At 34.6% G+C, this 13,584-nt stretch overlaps 1 protein-coding gene across 1 annotated transcript in view; it reads left to right on the forward strand.

The window, feature by feature from the left end:
• LOC150094259 (tRNA splicing ligase complex subunit 2-like) overlaps positions 1 to 13,584 on the forward strand; it is a 115,495-nt gene that overhangs the window by 64,037 nt on the left and 37,874 nt on the right. The window contains exon 3 of the mRNA XM_090411897.1: positions 83 to 404. Within this exon, the coding sequence (XP_090268023.1) occupies positions 83 to 404 (322 nt within the window). The remainder of the gene's footprint in view (positions 1 to 82; positions 405 to 13,584) is intronic.

Raw genomic sequence — 13,584 nt, forward strand, 5'->3', positions numbered from 1 at the left:
TCACTTTATCTTATTAGCAAGTATCAGATCTTAATTTATTTTCTCATTTCTATGATGTTTTTGTTTTTTACCTCACAATCAGACTATCTTCAGAACCTCCGCACAAAATCTCTCGAATAGTTAATTTGCCCATATTACCAGTAAATGATTTTTTGCCAAAGCCACCAGCAATCAATCTGGAAAGAAAAATAATTAGGTTAAGTTCTCGTCCCTCTAATGGCACTGATGGAACGACACAGAAATCTATTGATGTCAGTAAATCATCTCAAGAAAGTAGCAGAAAAATTATAAGGCTTATAAATGATACCCTCCAATCAAGTAATAAGAATGACAGTGCAAGAAAGCTTTCTGTGAAAACTGAAAACTGTAAGATCTTAGAAGATAAAAGTTTATTGCTAAAGAGAGTAAGTTTTATGTTATGGCATTCTATTTTTGACTTTTATAAAATACATTCAACTGGTGTCATTGCCTTGATATTGCAAACAAATTAGCCCCTTCTGGATGAATACCGATAATTTATTACAAACCATTTATATGCAGTTACACAATAAATGCAAAATGTTACCAAATGCTTGTTGACATACTTTTGTAATCAACACTTTTGGTAACTGTTTACTGAGAAGGCTCTGCCATCAGTTCCATTCAGTAGGAAATTGCTTAATAAGTAAAATGTCATTTGAATATAAGCTGTGTGTGCGCATGCATGCACGCACACATGTACTGAATTTTTTTTCTAAAAAAAATTTGTTACTTTTTTTATACATATTAATTATATGATATTTCACTGTTGTGGGTATTATGCTGTTGTAAATCTTCCAGTGCCTTTTTTTTTCCCTCTCTCTAAAATGCATTAACCAACCAATCTCTGCCTCTTATTGTTACGGAAGTTGCATACATTCCATGGTATTGTAAATAAGAGATAATAAATACCATTTAAAATTAGTGTTACTAGTTTTAAGTGGTATTTATTTGGGTGCTGGTTCATTATGCTGATTTGTAAGCCTAAAAACCTTCCTTTTGAGAGGATAAAGCCTTGTCTACTAGAAACCAACAAGCTCTGAAATTATCTGGAAAAGATGCCTGGATTTTTTTTTTTTTTTTTTTTTTTTTTTTTTTCCTGTAGTCGATCATCAGAATCGAACCTATAATGTGCAAACCTAGCATCATCGAAGTTACTACAAGGCAGTGAGCCTTAGTCCTGTTTTTGGATTTCCAAATTAACTTTATTTATTGCATCGTGATCATAGCAGAAGAAAGGCAGGCATGTGTGCACATGTCCACCACAGAGAGAAGCATCGCCATGTCATTGCTTGGTATCTTGCTGCACCATTTTCAAGATGTCATTTGCACTGTAGTCATAGTAGAAAAACCCATTTAAAAAGCAAAAGTTATTCACATATATTGTCATTGCTTTAGAATCCTTAAAACATGAGATTTTGAAAGCTGAAATTATGCACATATTTCTGTTTGTTCATAAATATCACTTAGTGATCATTAAAAAGCATTAAATGTCATTTCCTAATACTCGTATCAAATATTTAGTTTTATTAATAACAGCTGTTCTTTTTTTATTGCATAGAGCTTCTAAGAACTATTTTAAAAACTAAAATGCTTCATGAATGAGCTATAAGTTTCATTCCTCCCTCCATGGAAAAACAATTTTTATGCATTATGATCTGCACTGCTTTGCTTTAACTCTATTGGTAACTGTTTCACTATTAATGGTGGAATACCATTTGTTCACACTCACTAAATGAACTACTGAAAGTTTCAACCCAAGCCCTATAAATATGCTACTACTTTGGGGAAATTGACTATAGCAAACTGCCTATGATAAAAAAAAAATTTTGTGGTCCACAGGAGTATGCTATAGCAAGAATCATAGTAATATTGTTTGTTTTAGAGATCAAATAGTTGTTCCCTAGTATAAAAAGAAATGGCTAATTTGTATCTCTTTGAAAAGAATGTGGTCAGCTGTTTTGGTAATTATTTATGAAGTATGTTTCTTTCATGTCCAGGTGTAAGTTTTAGTATCCACTAAAGCACACATCAGTTTACAGGAATTTGGAGTATATTTTCATCTCCATGGTGAGCAGACTTTTCTTAATGCCTTTCCAAAACAAATGTTTTAGCAGATTGCTGCCATGAAGCAAAATCACATTTAATAATATATTTAGAAATGCTACACATCTTAACTTCTATTGGCCAGAAAACATAGTACTTGTAATGATAATTATTTAGGATTTTACCAGGAATCTAATTACAATAAAATCAGTTTTATTATAAATTGGCAGATTTGAATATCTGTTGGGTAATCAGTCCTAAATTAAAAGTAATTCCAAAAATGTGATTCAAACTAGAGATAGAGAAATCATGGGAATATAACAAGGATCTGTATTTAAGTCTTGTTGGTCTTGAAAAGGCATACGATAAAGTGGCAAGAGAAAAGTTGTTCAAAATGCTTATAAGTTACCTTTTTAGTTACCTCATGCATGCATGCACCCGTGTTAATATTTGTCCACCTGGATACCGAATGAATGAGGATTGGGTAGTAATTTGGGACTTAGCTGACCAAATGATATGCTTAATTAGCATAAAACAGAACAAAATGACTGTACAGCATGATGAGATCTAGGACATCACCTGGTTTAGGTCAGAGAAGAACAAGGGCAAACAATGAAAAGTCAGTTACTAGAAGAAACTCCAAGTCAGTTTGCAGAATTGAAGATAGTCACCATCAGTTTAAGGAGTGTTAGTGGAAAGCATTGGACTGGCAGAACTAGAGAAGTATCATGAGGACATATCCTGAGACACAAAAAAAAAGTCTGAAACAGGTGAGATCCTGGTAAATAATAAATATCGAATGTCATGGGCAACAGGGATCAATAAAAGGAAGGAATTAATGATAGCATTAAACACCAAACACAAAGATAAACTTCTTGATTGACAGGCAATTTACTCATTCAAGTATAAGTGGACAAATTTCAAAATGGGAAATTGGACATTGAATCTTATTCGTGTCTATGATCCCACATAGGTTCTCTAGGAAGAAATGGAGGAATTTTTGAAGTCATTAGAGAAGACAGCTAATCTTTGGTGGAGATTTAAACAGAGCAGTAAATATATACCAGATATATAACAATATTCTGGGAAAATTTGTATCTGCTAGATTTCTGTTTGAGACACAGACTAATCTTCAATATCATCTTTCAACATAAAGATGCACACAGATTCACATGGCAGGAAGACACAAGAAGAAACAAAAATCTCATTGACTGTTATTGTTGATAATAATATCTCATGCTGTTCAGGATGCTAAAGTACATAGAGGATTTAAAATAGGAACCAATCACAATTTGGTTTTGAGCAGGAGGAAAGTGAATATCATATAAAAAAATATGTAAAAAAGTTTTAAAAAGAATCATAGTTGAGCAACTATCAGATATACAAATACTATTGGAGAAAAAAATGAGTTTGACAACAAGAACCAAAGACCTTAGGGTGTCAGTGGCAAGTTCTGGAAAAAACATTGATTTAGCCAGGGACTTATAGAAAAATCCAAACTTCATGGTGGACTCAAGAAGTTCTGGAAAAGAAGAAAGCATACAGAAGTTTCCATCGAGTAAGTCAGCAGAGATGTTCTGAAAAAATACATAAAACATCATAGACACTGAACAAGTGAAGAGAAAGTAGGCATGCTTGCCCATTTGTAGCAGTGACTTAATCCAGCACTTGTTCTTACTGTGGTTACCTGTTCACTGTCAGCTACTAATCAGCTAATGTTTTGAAGAAAACAGGTTACTTTCATTACCTCCCACAATTTCACATGTTGAAACAGTTAAAAGCTTTTGAGAAGTCTATGAAGTACATTATCAAAGGAAGTTTAAATGATCTATACTATTCAGTGATATTCCCAAGGCAAAGGATCTCATCTCTGTTACCCTTGCCTTTCCTGAAACTTGCCTGTTCCTCTGGAATTTCATCCTTAACTTTGTCCTCAATCCTATTTAGAATAATCTTCAGTAGAATCTTGCTTGCATGAGAAATTAAATTATAAGCCTATAGTTCTTGCATCCTTTCATATCTGTTCTTGTGGAGGGGTATGAATTTTACCTTCTACCAGTCTTTAGACCATACTTCTATCTCCCATATTCTTATGAAACACTTACCCCTCCATTCCCTGTGGCCTTAACATGGAATAGATTCCATCTGCATCAGGCCTTCTTATTATTACGCTCTTTAACTGCTTTTTCAATCTCATGTCTATGCGTAGTTTCAGCCCAAGATTGTCATGGGGAGGATCTCTTCCAAATGATCAAGTGATGGTGTTCAGTTTGAGATTAAGCTCACAAACTAACTCATGTTGTAATCCTCATCTAGAAGAACCCTATCTCTTCACATTTCTTAGCATAATATTTATCCTTGTCCTGCCTGTCAAAAATATGTTTTTTGACCTCCTTATATAATCTCTTATATTCTTCAGTTCATGTTTTTTTTGTTTCTGCAACCTTGTTGTCTTGATCAAATCCCATGTTGATTTTGAAATCCATGGATCTCTTGGTCTCCTAATTGGGCCTAGATATTTCTTGGCTGTGTCCTGTATTATAACCTTGACTTTCTTCCAGAGCAATTCATGTGCATTCTCAGTCCAAAAGAGCATCCAACCTTTTTTGAAGTTCTTCTGTGAATCCTCAGGGAAACATCTCTCCTCCAATATCCAGTCTAGCTAGATAGGACTGATGCTGAATGTTTGAGTCTGTTTGTCTTTGGTTCTTACTGGTTGATGGTCTCTGCCACAGTTTGGAGAAGTGTGCACATCAAAAATGCTTGTCTTCTACTGTTGCAGTGCCAGAAAGTAATCAATCTGGCACCCTGATCTCTCAGTGTTTGGTGTCCAAGTATAGGTATGTTGCAGGTATTGGTAATAACTAACCCATTATAATGGGAAAATTCTAGCAGTCTTTCACCACAGGTGTTACATTCTCCAAGTCCAAACCTGGCAAACTCAACCCTATCATACTTTTTCCCACTTTTGCATTGAAGTTTCTTAGAATTAAGAGCACATCTCCCCTTAAAAGGTAATCCAGAATAGTTTGTAGATGTTCATAAAACTTCTCACTCTTTTCATCTGGAATAAATCATATAACGACCAAAAATGCTCAAATATAAAGATATGAAAGTTTACAATTCCTGTACTACATTTTTGATTATTTTATATAGCACACCTCACATTTCGTGAAATGTGAGGTGTGCTATATATGTTCATTCAATTATGTAGATAAATTATGGATATTTAAGATGGATGGTGGGGGGGGGGGGCAAAAGTGTAATCTGAATGAGGACTTGATGAGCAGTAATGTATTGGTAGCTGAAAACATTAGTAGTGAGAATGCCACAAAAAGGATGAGTGCTTGTCTGATAGCAAAGAGTGACATTGTTAAAGAGCAGCGAAAAATTGATAAAAAACAAGGTTTGAAAAAGCGAATGAGTGAGCTGATGAACTTAACAATCAATGGTAAGAATGATGAAAGTGATACGAATGCAGCGGAAGTTGAAAAACAGAATGCAATTAACAGTGAAGTGGGGAGCGGCGTTGATAGCGAACAAATGTGTATGGCTGGCAATAAAATTGACAGAGTGAATGAAAGCGAAAAAATGATGCAAGATTTGAAAGCTTATTTGGTTAAGATATGAAATGAGATATGAGGCAAGAGATGAAACGGATGCAAAGTGAAATGAAGAGAATTCGAGATACGTATGGAAGAGTGAAGAAGATGAAAATGAATGATGTTGGCATGAAATTGTATGGGGATTCGATTATTAGAAGTGTGTTAAATGAGAAGATGCGCAAAGTTTGTTTTCCTGGAGGTAAAATGAATAGAATGATTGAGGCATTGGATGTGAGGAGAACGAGCAAAAGAGTTGGTAGTAGTAATAGGGACAAATGACTTGACTGGGAACAAGGAACATATAAGGTTGGATATCAGGAGGTTGTTGAGAAGGATAAAAGATAATAATGTGATATGAAAGGTAGTCAGTGTGTTGCCTAGGTATGATAGGGATGAAATGAGGCAGAGTGCAAAGATTGTGAATGATGTGTTAGCAGAAATGTGAGGGGAAAGGAGTGCAGTTTGTTAATGTGTGGAATGAGTTTGATGGGCAAATTGAACTGTATAAGAGTGAGAGACTACATTTGAATAGTTTTGGTGCGAGTCATGAGAAAAGCTGTTCAAAATGTTGCAATCATGTGGTTTAAACAAGACATTATAATGAGCAATTCATAGTCTATATTTGAGTCTCAGTGAATAGTTAATATTAAAGGAGGTACAGAAAGGTAGTTTGATGTTAGGTGTAAGACAGGAATGTATGCTATCTCCACTATTATTCATCTCTGCATGGATTACATTGAAAGAAATTGACAGCATACCCATTTCAAAATTGGAGATATTGAACTTAACTCTACTTAATGCAGATAACGTTATACTTCTAAATAAATCCAGTGCAAATCTTCAAGTGTTTGACTAGATTGAATAACTGCCTTGATAAATTTTAAGTATGGAAAATGTATGGAAAATCGGCAATAAAAAGACAATCATGAAAATGGGCAGGAATGTGAAAAATATCAACTGCATTCTCAATTCAGAAGCTATAGAACATATTTCAGCTTGCTATTTGGGCACAATTTTTAGTTAAAATGGCAAATTAGATAGGAGGTAGATAATAGAATAAGCAAAACTTGTATGGCAGAGCCAGTTAATAAATTTGTATGGAATAAGAGAGAAATTTGCCAACACTGAACTAGACTAGCAGTATTCAAGATAAGTGTTCGAACTAATTTTAACTTATGGGTCTGAGAATCAGATTAGAAATAAAGTTGATCTATGACTAGATATGAGAATTATGAGAAAAATTAGAAGAATGAACAGATGCTATCAATAGCAGCATCATAAAAATAAAAAAAAATCATATGTTTCATTCTCACACATTCTTAAATGCTATTTAAGAATGTATGAGCAGATCTAATCTAAAATCACTTAAACTGAATGAGGGAAAGGTCAGCAAAACAGGTGTTTGTTGACTAGAAAAAACCAATGAGGAGACCAAGATAGTGGATCGATGGAGTTAGCAGTGATAGAAATATAAAAGCTGATAGTATTGGAATCCTGACAAATAACACATTTGTTTATAGGAGGTGAATAACAACATAATGCCAACAATCTTAGGGCACATCGTATCCAATAAAGCAATGAACTCCACCCCTTTTTTTCTGGTTCGAGGCTATTGATGAAAAGATGTGCTCTTAGGAAGTTCCTGAAAGATTGATGATTTTTGTTGATTTATCAAGTGTTTTCTTAGATTTGTTGGTGCATTTTTTAGTATATTATTGTAGTTTTTGTGTATTTATTGTACTACTACTTCTCTATTCCTTGTTGTTCGAAAAAGTTCCTTATATGTTCTGCATCCCAAGATGTTCTTTATTAATTTCAGCCAGGTAATTCTTGGTCTTCCAGGTCTTCTTTTTTCAGTTGGAAAAGTATTGATTAGGACGTTAGGAAGTCTGTCTGCGTCCATGTGTACAGTGTGGCCAAACCATCTCAGTTGTTGTTTTCTGATTTTTTCTGTTATTGTCTTTTTATACATTAATTCTTGTCCGACTGTGCTGTTTGTTTTCTTTTCTATCCAACTTGTTCTATTTATTTTTCTTAAGCATTTCAAATGCCAGCAGTTTTTTCTCCTCTTTTCTCAACTGTCCATGCTTCTGCTCCATAGATGACTGTTGGTATAATTATTGATTCATATAATTTGATTTTGGCTTGCTTAGATATCTTGTTTGTTTTCCAGATTTTCTGTAATTTTCCTATGGTGGTCCATCCTATCACTTTTCTGTGTTTGATTGTTTTGAGCTATTGTTTCTGTTAGTTTTGATCCAAGATATATGAAGTTCTCTACTAGTTCTATTTGTTCTCTGTTTAGGGTGGTTGAGATGGCAGTTCTGCTCCCTGTTTTCATCACTTTTGTCTTTTGTATATTTATTGTCTTGTCATATATGTTTTACAGGTTTCGTTTAGTTTGTTTATCAACCTTTGTAGTTCATTTGGGGTTCTTGCAATGAGGACGAGATCATCCGCATATTTGACATTATTTATGTTTAAACCATTGACATTGATTCCGGGCTCATTGTCTTTTGCCTTCTTTACAACTTTGTCTACATATATGTTGAATAGGCATGGGGATAATGGGCATCCTTGCATTACTCCTTTTTGGATCTCTGTGGGTTCTGTTGTGAGTGTGTCCTTTTTAATTATTCCATTTGTCTTTGAGTAATATTTTATCAGAAACTGTATTATATATTTGTCTATTGCTTTTTCTAGTATAACTTTAAGAAGGATTTCTCTATTGATGCTATTGAAAGCTTGTTTAAAGTCCACAAAACAACAATATAGTTCTTTATTGTTGTTTAGGTCTTCCCTGCTGAGCCCTGCTAGTTGGTGCAATGTGAAAATCTGGTCTATTGTTGAATAGTTTCCTCAGAAGCCAGCTTGTTCTATGCCTATCAGTTCTTCATAGGTGGTTTTTAATCTATTTTGTATAATTCTTACGAATATTTTATAGGTGTGGGAGAGTAAATTGATTGGTCTGTAATTTCTGCAGTCTCTTTTGTCTCCTTTCTTGTATATTAGGATGATCTTTCCAGTTCTCGAGTCATCTGGGATCGCTCCTGTTTGTAGTATTTTATTGAATAGGGTTGTTAATTATTCTATTGATGTGCTGCTAGGGATAGTATCAATGCCTGGTGCTTTATTGTTTTTCATCTGTTTTATTGCGTATCTAACTTCTTGTAAAATTTTTGGGTGGTCATTATTTTCTTCTATTGTTGGCATTGTAGTTTTGTTTCCTTGGTAAAAGATAGTCTTAAAATGGTTTGACCAGATTTTTCTTATATCTTCAATATTCCCGGTTTCAGTCATCTTGTTGTTTATCATTGTTACTGCTTTTGCTGAGAATTCCTATGTAATTTCTCTTATAGTGTCATGGAAGACTTTTAGGTTGTTTTGTTGGTATGCTTCTTTGCATTTCTTAGCTTTTTCTTTTCCTTTTTTGCATAGTTATCAACTTTATTTTTTAGTGCTCTGTATTTTTCTCTATTATCTTCATTGTTTTGTTGGTTTACAAGTATCTTGGCCTCTCTCTTTTCTCTTCTATTGTAGCTACGCTTTCTTGGGTTATCCACCGTTTGTTTATTTTGGGTTTGGTACCTAGAGTGTCTTTTGCAATTGATAACACTGTTTCTTTTCCTTCTTCCCAGTATTTTCTGCTGTTCTGGAAGATGGAGGGTTTTAGTTTCAAGCACATCTGTTCTAAAAAATCGACATGTGCTTGAGCTATCTTTTAGTTTTGATAGGTTGATGTTTTCTTCTTTTCTGATATTGTTTTTCCTGTTGAATTTTATCTTCACTTTGGCAGTTAATATTTTGTGGTCAGTGTCAAAATCAAAGCTTCTTAATGTTCATACATTATTTACTGATTTTTTCCATTTTTTGTTTATGATGATATAGTCTATGCATTTCTTTATATTACCATCTGGGGATGTCCATGAATATTTATTATTAGGGCGCTGATAGAACAATGTGTTTGCAATCATTAGATCGTTTGCTTTACAGAAGTGGAGTAATTGTTCTCCTCTGTCGTTAACCTCTCCTTATCCAAATTTCCCCATCACATCTTTTTTGTCTACTGTGAACTGTCCTATTGTAGCATTAAAATCTCCCATCACTATCATGAGGTCTCTATGTTTGGAATTATCCATTTCTTCCTCTGAATGGTTACTGTTTGGTACATATATTTGGATTATTTTAATTATTTGATCTTTTGCTTGAAGTTTGGCTGCGATTATTCTAGGAGACACTGGTTTTATTTCAATTACTGAGTGTGTAAGTTTCTTCTCAATTAATAATGCAACTCCTTCTCTGTGTATGTTATCTTTTCTTTCTGAGAAGTATAGTCTTCCTTCTGGTAAATCCATGAATCCATCTCTGCACCAATGTGTCTCTGATAAACCTAAAATACTCCATTTCAGTCTTTTTAAATTTTCCAGGTTGGTATAATGATCTTATGTTGAGGGTGGCGACGTGTTTCACGTCCTTTATGTTTCACCACATTGCTGATTTCTCACTTACTCTATGTGGTCTTCGAGTAGGCATGTCGGCTGTCCCATATGCAGTAGCACTATCTCGGTTTGTAGACTTTCTCTGGCTCATGGAAGTTACTGGCATAATAATGTAGCCTCTACTACATCCTTTGGTCCACGGCTCTTTATTCTTTATTCGGAGCAACCCATTTGGGTTTCCCCCATCTGCCACCCAGGGGGGGGGGACGTGCCTGGTAGGAATGTGGTCTCCCCCATAATATTCATAAATTCCATGAATACTATGAAATAAATGAAATTACTACATATTGTACTACAGCATTTAATAACATAATTGTAGAAATATTATTAGTTTTTACTGCTCTTAAGAATGGTGCTGAAAACTCATCACAACAGGGCAGTGTCTGAAGCTCAAGTTAAAGTTGTTACTACTGAAGAGAACATTTGTCCCAATGAACAAAAGCATTGCTGCAGTGATGATGATAATTTATTTGAGGATGATCTGACATTGGAAATATCCCGATTAAAGGAAATTATTAGAAAATCAACCAGAGAATTAGAAAAAGTCTCGTAAGAAAAAGGATCAGAACAAGAAGCAGAAAAGCACTGACTTGGTAAACGAAATATTAATAACAACAAGGTAAGTCAATTAAAATCTAAAGAAAAAAGAGGTGATATGGTATCGTGCTTCAATCTTAAAATTTGCTCTCGAGGGAGTCACTATTTCTAGTTTCCCAGGGGGCGAAAATTAAAAATATGACAAACATAATTGAAAAACAGAAAAGAAAAGTAAAAGAGATGATAGTTCTGATAGGTACTATAATTTAAGTAGTGACAAATATAGTATGAGGGAGGATATAAAAGGTCTGTTGGAAGAAGCGAGAAAGAAATATGAGAGAGTAAAAATTGTAGGTTTGCTACCTAGATATGGCGGTACCAAGTTAAGGAGGACGATGATAGCAAATGATTTCATGTGCAGACTGTATAGAAGAAATAGATGAATGTGGGATGTATTTGGTTGTAGAAAAGACATATAAGAGAGAGAGATGGCTGCACCTGAATTCATTTGGAGCCTAAAAAAATTGCTTATTGGTATGAGACCTAATGCAGAGAGTCAAGGAAACTAGATCATCAAGGGAGGAATCTGGAAAATGTGTGTGAAAGTTCGGCTATAGTATACAAAAATATGCATACCATATTTGCTTTGGGTTTGGATGTTTTGAGTATGTCTGAGGAAGGAAGTTCTACAATAGATTACATATGTAATTATAAGAATAGGCTAGGTGGTAATTTGTTATGTGTATACACAAATGCCAGGAGCATCAGAAAAAAAGGGTTGAGTTCGTTGCTTTATTGAATACGATGTGGTCTAAGATTGTTGGCATTTGTGAAACCTGGCTATCAGAATCAGATATGGTAACTGGGATCAAGTGTAATTGGTATACTATTTTTAGAAATGACAGAAGAGGTAGGAGAGGAGGGAGAGTACTACTAATATCAGATGACTTAATTCCAGTTAGGGTAGAAACACAAGAAAACAATGATAGTGACAATGTCTCATGTAGCAGTCAGTTTGAGGTCAGTCAGTAGCATCGTCCAATGATGTGAAGTGGAGGCAAACAAAATGAAATATATTGTAGGATGTTGCTACAGACGTAGTGGCTCAGTTGCAAAGGATGAAGAAATGCATCGCCAATTTAGCCTTATGGGTACCAAATGAATGATCATTATGGGTGACTTTAATTTTCCAAACATTGATTGAGTAGAAGAGAAATCTCATGATAAGAATACACAGGAATTTATTAAATTGTTGCAAGACAACTTTTTCAAGCAGCATGTGAAAAAAAGGAACGTGAGGTCAAAGAGTGTTGGATTTGACCATAGCATCAGAAGGATAGGTTTGTTAAGAATGACTATTTTACCACCAGTTGGTGATAGTGATCATGTTGTGCTTTGTTCAGAAGTATCTAATTATATTGATGTTCCCATTAGAACAGGTTATATGCTGAATCATAAAGCTGGAAATTATGATCAACTTAGGAGAATACTATCTTTGGTCCTATGGTATCAGTTACTGAATGGGGAAAATTTCAACAATGCATGGGAATCTTTGAAAAAGTGTTTTAAACAAGGCAGTATATGAACGTATCCCTAGTGTTCAAAGAATAAATAGGTTGAGAGTGAAATGGATGTACAACCTTATCAAACGAGATCCACAAGATCAAGAAGATATGAAAAGAATATCGTGAGAGGAGTTATGAATATATAAAGCTTAGGTCAGAAAAGTATTGTGCGGAAAGCTAAATCAGAGTATGGAAAGAAATTGGCTATGTAAACTAAAGGAAATCAAAATAATTTTATCATTATGCCACAAGCAAAAGAAAGAATGAATGTGGAAGAATAACTTTATTGAATGCAGATGGTACTTTAGTGTCAGAAGCTAATGAAATTGTTCAATTAATGAGTGCTCACTTTGCTAAGATATATCAATCAGGTGTATGTAACATGGTACACAGTGCTGCTGCTACACCGGATGAAGAGTTAGAGGTGCGTGAAAATTATGTTGAAGAGTTGTTGCATAACCTGGATAAGAATTTGGCAATAGGGACAGATGAAATATCATCATGTTTGCTAAAAATATGTTCAGCAGAATTGGCTAGATCTTTAACATGTTTGTATAACTCAAGTCTCAGCTTAGGAATGATACCACAGGAATGGAAAAAATGTGTGATAGTTTCAGCTGAACACTCATGCAAAAACTGATGTCTAATCACCGATGTAACAGTATCTCTGGTGTGATAGTGAAGATTTTAGAGAAGTTGGTAAGAACTCACATGCAGAAATGGGTAGACAAAAAAAGCTATACTCTGCAAGTAGCAGCATAGGTTTACTAAAAGAAGGTCATGTTTTAGCAATTTGCTCATAATTTATAACAATATTATGGCTAAGTTTGACACAAGGAATGGATACACTATGATAATGTTAGATTTTGCTAAAGCATTTGATAGGATTCTACACGAGAGGCTGTTGCATAAACTGGAGACTATGGGATTAAAATATAAACTCTTGACTTGGATCGGTGGATGGTTGACAGACAGATATCAAAAAGTTGTGTATGGTGGGTGTGAATCTGTCAGATTTAAGGTGACCAGTTGTATACCTCACGGTTCAATCCTTGGGCCATTTGTTCAATCTATGCATTACTGACATTAGGAAAATTCTAACAGGCAATGTGCAATTGTTTGCCAATGATGCAAAGATAGGCTTGGCAATCAGGGATGCTGCTGATATCCAGCACTCACAACATGATTTGAATAGGCGGAAAATTTGGGCAAACGAAAATGGCTGGCAGTGTAATATTAGTAAGCGTAAAGTTATGTACTTCGGCGTGATGAGATTTCCAGCAGCATATTATATGCTACAAGAAACTGATTTGG

The sequence above is a fragment of the Typopeltis vanoorti genome, chromosome 22 (assembly GCF_054136105.1).
Source record: "Typopeltis vanoorti isolate ZY-2024b chromosome 22, IOZ_Tvanoo_1.0, whole genome shotgun sequence".
Classification (NCBI taxonomy): domain Eukaryota; kingdom Metazoa; phylum Arthropoda; class Arachnida; order Uropygi; family Thelyphonidae; genus Typopeltis; species Typopeltis vanoorti.